This window comes from Elaeis guineensis, chromosome 7, assembly GCF_000442705.2.
Source record: "Elaeis guineensis isolate ETL-2024a chromosome 7, EG11, whole genome shotgun sequence".
Classification (NCBI taxonomy): domain Eukaryota; kingdom Viridiplantae; phylum Streptophyta; class Magnoliopsida; order Arecales; family Arecaceae; genus Elaeis; species Elaeis guineensis.
Window position 1 is genome coordinate 92,698,072 of NC_025999.2, and position 7,933 is coordinate 92,706,004.

At 36.9% G+C, this 7,933-nt stretch overlaps 1 protein-coding gene across 3 annotated transcripts; it reads right to left on the reverse strand.

The window, feature by feature from the left end:
* Positions 1-4,077: 4,077 nt before the first annotated feature.
* On the reverse strand, positions 4,078-7,439 carry LOC105048537 (GDP-L-galactose phosphorylase 1). 3 transcript variants are annotated; one of them, XM_010927865.4, is made up of 7 exons: positions 6,968-7,439; positions 5,860-5,966; positions 5,722-5,781; positions 5,365-5,607; positions 5,099-5,284; positions 4,750-4,998; positions 4,078-4,638 (listed from the first exon to the last, which is right to left on the reverse strand). In XM_010927865.4, the coding sequence occupies exons 1-7, from the start codon at positions 7,221-7,223 to the stop codon at positions 4,339-4,341; spliced, it is 1,401 nt and encodes a 466-aa protein (XP_010926167.1). In that variant the 5' UTR covers positions 7,224-7,439; the 3' UTR covers positions 4,078-4,338. The 3 variants fall into 3 exon arrangements, with proteins under 3 accessions (XP_010926167.1, XP_010926168.1, XP_073116307.1); XM_010927866.4 differs by having other exon boundaries at positions 6,901-7,173; XM_073260206.1 differs by lacking the exons at positions 5,722-5,781; positions 5,860-5,966 and having other exon boundaries at positions 4,080-4,638; positions 6,968-7,173.
* Positions 7,440-7,933: the final 494 nt, after the last annotated feature.

A 7,933-nucleotide genomic window follows, 5' to 3' on the forward strand; every position in this document is an offset into this window, starting at 1 on the left:
CAGTTTTTATTATGAATTAGGAACTATTTACAAAGGAAGAGATACAGATAAAGAAGAAGAAAGGCAAAACATTATATCCAATTTTTCAGATAAGCAGTAAAAATAACAAAAGAAAAGAAAGCAAACAGGGGATGAAGATAATGCCTTCAGATTAGTAATGGGTATGTCAACAGAAAAAAAAAAGGCTTGCCAAATATGGTCAGTGCTGGGATGAAGACAATGCTTTAGATTGGAAATAGGTTCCTCAACAGAAAGAAAATGTTTGCCAAACACGGGTACTTTGCCCCATCCATACAAGAGAAAATTGGAGAAAATAATCTTTAAACAATCTTAGAACATCGATGCTGGGATGTTCTGAAAGAATGTATTGCATTCACTGCAATCATTTAAAACAAAACTATAACTGCGTCGACTGCAATCATCTATAACAAAACCACAACAGATCCATATAAAATAATTTCACAAATCATAAATCACTAAACCAAATGAATTAAAAGAATTTCATAAGGGACCACTTACCATTCGACAAAAGACTCGAGGGAAAATGTTGGTCGGAAAGTGCTTCGGAATTTTATCGAACAGGTGGTCAGCGGAAAATTAGAGATGGTATTTCTTGGATAATTGGTCGATTTGAACAGTGCCTAAATGAAGAGAAAGACATCCTCTGGTAGGAAAGACCAATACGATAATGATTTTATGAATCAACGATATCATGGCTGCCACCCTACGTTGCCGATGAGCGCCAACGATAAGAGGACACATCATGGCTGCCACTTCCACAACCTCCGATGAGCACCAATGTCAGCTTGCCACGATCTAAAGCCTCTTCTTCAATGCTTCTCGACAATAGAAGACAGAGATCGGGAATGAGGAAGCCTCCCCATACGAATGAGGAAGAAAGCAAGGTTCAAAATGTCTGTATTTTTTTGAAAAATTATCATCCCAAGCATTCACCTTCCTATGAATTTGACTTTGGATGTTGAAAAATTATCTGCATCAGCTACGATCGTGACTAATTACAGGAAATAACAGATAACCCATCTATGACCATCGCTTATTAATCCAATGGTTAAATTTTTTAAAAATAAAAATATCAAAAATAACTTTTGGAGCACTATAGTATTTGCCTCTGAATGCCTCTAATAGTACAGTATTACTTTCTACCTGTAACAGCAGTTGAATCATTCCACCCTATTGCTTTGAGTTATGTTTTTAAAAAAAATATTTTTTTATTTAAAACTTAAATGGATAATTATTTTTAAATTTAAATTTAATTAAATATTTTTATTAATTTTTTTAAATTAAAATTATTAAATTATTTTTTTTGATAAAAATAATTATTAAATTATTTTTTAAATATAATTTTTATTTCACTGCTGCCACCTGAGATATCACCAGCGTGGTGCCATAGGGAATTTTAAATTTAAAACGTACTAACGTTGCGGAATTGCATGATTGACGAACCAGCAGTGTAAGATAGAATCATCGAGAAATCACTTGTTCGAAATCGGTGAAATACAAGGGTGGTAGCGTGGCGTGTTATCCACCGAATTGCGCGGTCCAATTGCACCTGGCGCATGCAATACGGAGGCCTTCACGAGGCCCATGAGGAAGCTAAAGTGGGCTAGGACAACAATGGCCATCAAGGTACAGATAAAATGTTTGGTGTTTCAGAAATTCTTCCTGTACGGTGCACCGTCCGTGGTGATTGATCGTGGCGCGTGCAATACGGAGGCCTTCACGAGGCCCATGAGGAAGCTAAAGTGTGCTAGGACAACAATGGCCATCAAGGTACAGATAAAATGTTTGGTGTTTCAGAAATTCTTCCTGTACGGTGCACCATCCGTGGTGATCGAAGAAGTTTAATAAATAGAACCGATATAGTCTAATGAACCCATAGAACCAGATTTAATGATGTCAAATCTGAAACCTGTTGTAGAGGTACCGTTAAGAAGATCCAATAGAGTATCACATCAACCGGACAGATACTACAGTTTCTTGATCTGGGATAGGGATCCTGTTGAACTTGATGAGAACAATGAGGACCTGATCACCTATATGGATGCAATATAGAGGTCCGACTCTGATAAATGGCTTGAAGCCATAAAATTTGAAATGGAGTCCATGAAGTTCATGTTGGGATGCGCAGGGATTTCATGCATGCATTTCAAAAATTTTACACAGAAGAATATTAGATGAAACTATTTAATCTACAAATACATGCATAAGATCTGATCTTAAAACTTCTACAAACAGATCTATGACATGAATTTATATGCATAAAAATCTGAATCTAAACTAACAATTATGTGAACCAAAAATCAGCAATCAGCAATAGATCTAATCTACTACTATTAGGATTCTGAACCCAATATCTGAGTGTGGGTAGTAGAACTCCATGATCGAGAATGTGGATCTAGAGGTCCTCTATAATCGTTCATAGCTGCACAGACTCCAGCATCGGTTTCAAAAAAAAAATATTTCTTATTCTCTGAGCCCATGTGCCGACCAAGCACCATGGCGGTGCGGTCGAGCTACATCGTGAAGCAAAAAGAATTTCTCTTAAAATACTGAGGGTGCATTTGATTATTATTTTTAATTTTTAATTTTTAAAAAATATATTTTTTTATTATCAAATAAAAATAAAAAAAATAAAAAATATATTTGATAACTACATTGCTATAAAGCAAAAAATAACGTTTGGAGATGGCAGGTGAAAAGCTTGATAAAAAAGAAAGATTCGAGAAGAGAGGGAAAATGGGGTGGAAAGGTGAAGAGCTTGACCAGGAAGAAAAGTTCGGGCTCTTTACTTTTTGATTTGATATTTTAGATGCAGAAAAATAAAAAAAATTGAAAAATAAGTTTTGAAAAGCAAAAAATTTTTGCTTTATATATAAAATAATTATTTTAATTATTTTAATTTTTACTTTTCACTTTTCATAATGTTACCAAATATTATTTTTTAATTTTTATTTTTTAAAAATTAAAAAGTAAAAAAAAAAATTTAATGGCTAACCAAACGCACCCTAACTTAACAAGAGATATTTCTTATCAAAAAAAAAGAAAAAAAACAAGAGATATTAGTCCAATGTTGAGACTGATTCATCCACATCACTGATATCTTTGGATAAGCAAAGCAGCTAGCTAATCGGCTCTTTGAACATGGTTTTAACAGTACCATGATGTAATTTCTCATGGGCTGCCCGCTTGTTCTGTAGCCTTTGCCGAGTTAGTAGGAGCATGCTTGGGTCTATACTATGCTATGGTGGTTTGCTAGCCAATAGAAATATGGTTAAAAGGTGACTCAGGTACACTAATCACTTGGATTTTTAATCCATATATTTACAGGTCTGAAAACAATCCACTGCTCAATGATATCTATGCTTGGAGAGCCACGCGAACTCTTTTGGAGCAACTCATATTAAGAGAAAAGGTAATCAAATGGCTGATTGACTTGCTATAGAGATTTTGTTCTACAACGAGGAGCTACTCTATAAGCCTTGCTAGCAATGATTTCATAGGTAGGTGCATATGGAACTTGTTACTTGAGAAGATATATCTATTGTGAATCCCTGTTTTGGCTTTTGTATTCTGCTTTATGTTCTAATGAACTCTCGCATACACAAAAAAAAAAAAAAAAAAGCAGCACTGCACTAGGGCCTGGAGTTCAGACTATATACCTATAATTTTCATGCATCTTGTTAAATATTATACGAGTGTACATATGTTTCTAAAAAGTAGTATTGAAGGACTCGGGGCAAATCTAGAATTTATCCTAGGGGAGGGCTCCAATAATTCATAATATATTATAAAAAAATGTTATAACAAACACTTTTAGTTATGCGGAAGCTTAAGCAACTTTGTTGCTACTGTATTAAAATGTAATTGCCACCATTTTTTCCTTATTAAAATATTATAAATTCCAAAATTCACAATTCTATAAAATAGATAAAAGTTTTTAGTATTTTTGAATGTTTTGAATAACTATGGTGGTGAATTTATAATCATGAACGCTTGTCATAAAATAATTATAAATTCATGGAATTGAATGTTTGAACAACATAAAAAACATATACATGTAAAAGAAAAAAAAAAGTTATTTGGACAAAAAGAGAGTTAATATCATGTATATATGAGGAATAGAAAGAGCGATTGACCTATAACATTAGCAAAGTTATAATTTTATCAAGTACACATTTGATGCTGACTGAAGATCATCTGAACTGAACCACAAAAGAAACCACAATTGAAGAATAATAAGCAGAGATGAAGCACACGTCCACCCACTTACTGAAGCACAATGCAGAACCCACCATCACTGCTAGCAACAAAAGCAATCTAGTTTTTGCAGGAAGGATCATTGCTTACAAATTTTCCATCCCTTTGTGCCCCTTCCATGATATCCTTGACACCTCCACCGGCAAGGGCTCCCAAGATATATCCCTTCATCGCTGCGAACCGTTCCTCAGAGAGAGACACCATTTCCAAGAAACTACATATACTCCCTTCTGATGCTTCCTCATAATCCTGTCGCCGCTTCAATGCAAAATGACCACCGAGCTCCCATACTGCTGGATTCACTTGCTTTTCAAGGATCTCTTGGCTAACTTTTCCTTGGGCCCTTTTCTCAGCATACCACTGCTCATTCATTTGGATGTCATTAAAAAAAAAGACAAATAACACTTGATTTCTATGTTAAAAAATGTGCGTAACTGAAGCATTTGTGATGTTGCACTTAATTAGAATTACCTGCGGTAAAAGGAAAATCTGCTTGCCAGAATCAGATATGAGGGCATTGTAGGGGAAGTTGTTATCTTGAAGGAAAATGCAGGCACTGGAGATAACATCTGATAGATCCTCCAGGCTACTTCCACCTTCGAAAACAAGACCTCTTACAGGATAATGTAACAGTTGAGAAATCTTCACCCCACTCCCTAAAGTTGCAATTCTCTGAGTAGGAGCCTTTTCCACTGGGAATGGTTCTGTCAAGTAGTAAGCCTGCCACCATGAGGTCAGCAAGGAAACTAGAAGTTTCAGCTGTAAGCTTATACTAGCCGATTAAAAGTCTGGGGGAAGGAGGTATTAAAGGGTTTGCAACCTGGAAGTGGAGGTGATTAATGGTGGCAAATGCACCGAGACTGTTATAACCCACTCTGAAATAGGGATTTTGAGCTTCCCTTGCCATGTGCATGGCAAGTAAGAAGCTCTCTCGATCAATCCTCTGTGGCATGCAGTCTAGCATGCGAGGGATCAAAAGCACATGGCCGTATGCTATTGGGCTCACCTGCAACATAAAAGAGTCCAACAATTTCATCTATCGGCGAAGAAAATAAACTGAAATGGTCACAAAGGAGATGTACCCACATTGATGGCGATCACATTTGGGCATGCTGATGCCATTACAGGAGCATGTTCGAGGTACTGGGCCTCATTGGTCTCACTTTCTTCAAATCTAAAAACCACCTCCTCTTGACCAATTTTTGTAAAGTTGAACTTTCTTCCATCAAAGTGTTGGAGGACCTTATCAAGTCCAAACTCAGTTGGCCGTTTCTTGAGGTCACGACCTTCAACCAATACCACTATAAAACCATGTTCTCCTGGAAGTATCTGTGCATAAACACACGCAAGAAATAATTATGCAAAGAAGCCCACCTAGATATATGCAGCATCAATACATGGATTGGCAAGCAAAGAGTAGATTACTAGAAGATGGATCCTGACCTTAGTTTCACAGGCAGTGATATCATGGTGGAAAAGTCCTATAAGCCTGCACTCCTCCCACTGTAATCAACTACAACTCTAAGCTCATCCAAAGTGACTACACGGAGAAATCTAATCCTAAATAGAACTACTACCTACCACTTTGAGAAGCCTATCAAGGAACAATGAATGAGGCACTCTCTCCTCTGATGAACGCCCAGAATCCTTGGCGGACTTGCTGAAAGAATACAGAGGAAGCTTGGCCCCTATCCATTGATTTTTACACATATTAACAATTTAGAAGGTGATCAAGATATTACAAATAAATCAACATGAGATCCATTTCTGATAATTACATATAATGATAAGCCAATAAATAATAGTTTGTTGTTGTGTCTTCCCATTTCCTGACCTTGGTCGCCCATCGAGGAGCCACCTCGGCAGAGTACCAACGAAATCAACTAATCAACGGGCCTTTTTAATAAAGAAAAAAAATGGCTTAATGGGATCCCGTGGAATCTAGGCCATGGGCCAACATTTCCGCCATAACGTGCACAATAACTATCTATGATGGTCACCACAATGTGTGCACTTATGTTTCAGGCCCCCAAGCCGGACAAATTCCAGTAAGTGGACTTTTGATTGTAGGTAGCGGAGTAATTCTTTCCAGCTCGTCTCCAAGCCGACCTTCAGCTCGGTCCGCAACCGACCTTGCCCCGGAGCTTTGCGGCAACATAGTTCATAAGGCTTCTGGCCTATAAAATTTATTTTGTTTGATTTACGTAACAAGGGGTGTGGCTTTTAAACCAATAAATATTGTGCATTACTCTTTAGACCGCCTGGGATTAATGCACTGAGACTGTCGCTATGGATATTTGTTTCTTAGCAAAATTTATTTAGGGACGGTTTAGATTTAATAGAACCAATTTGTGGTTCTTGTTTGTTCTTTCTTTGTTTCCAAATCAATTATTCACACTATAAGCTGATATATATAGATCGAGTTCTGTTAGCGATTTGAGAGATTGGTGACCGGTATCATCTTCATTCGTCCATGAGAGAGCTATCGGTGTAAAGATTTAGAGCGATTAGATAGACCATATTTGAGATGGTACAGATAAACAAATGCATGATATATACCAGCAACTCACTAAATTATGAAAGTTGTATCCGCTATTCACACTATAAACAACGTTCACTTACGCTTGTCATACTTCACAAAAATGGATGGGGGCATTTCACCGAACAGAGTTTGTGCATGGAGGAATACCTCCTTGAAGAAGGCAGCACTTGGAGAGGCAATTGCGGCCACAACCCCCTCCTCCGCTCTCATCGTTGTTACCAACTTGGCCCTCTTGGTTGCCGCACATCATTGTTGGAAACTCCTGATGCCGCGTCTCTACACTCTCGAGCTCTCTCTGAGTCCACCCTGACAACCTGAACCTCTTAATTCCGATCCATGGTTTTAATGCATTCTGGTGGCTTTTATCATACGTGCCGGTACAAGAAAACAAGAGCCAGCACATAAGACTGGCTTGCACTAGAGAAGATGCCACGCTAAGCTCACGGTTTGCCCAAAAGTTCTTTGTATTCTGCCAAAGCGAACGCTTCGGGCACCATCACGGGAGTTGCGGAGATCGCCACGTAACTTTCTTGTTGTTCCTCCCGCCACTAGCTTTTCAGGTGGTAGCGCCTAGCTTTTCCTCGCGTACGCTACGCTTCTGTGGCACACTAACGCTGAACCTTTTTTTTTTTGATAGAATAACACTGAGGTAGCGTTTGATGCATTATTTAGATAACGTTGCTACGATGACACGATTGTAAAAAAAATATAATTATCTGATAAAATTAAAAAAAAATTTACATTATAGTGTTGAATATATATGATAATATTATTATAAAATTATAAAAAATTTTATATTATAATATTTAATATATAATTTAAATTATATAGAATATAAGTTAATTTTTTCAAAATATCTCCATCCTTGTTTATTGATTATTATCTATTTTCTAGAGGAACAACTTAATTTCGAGGCCAATCATTTTTTATGACATCACCCATTATGTTTTTTTTCTATTTTCACCAATTGGGACTATCTAAAATTTATTTTGATGGGAGTATTTTGATCTTAAAGTGATTTTGTTGCAAGATTACAGGATTGTAAAATTACATGTAATTACATAGCCACCTCTGTTAGATGTGTGCCCTAGATGCCAGATCGGCTGACACATT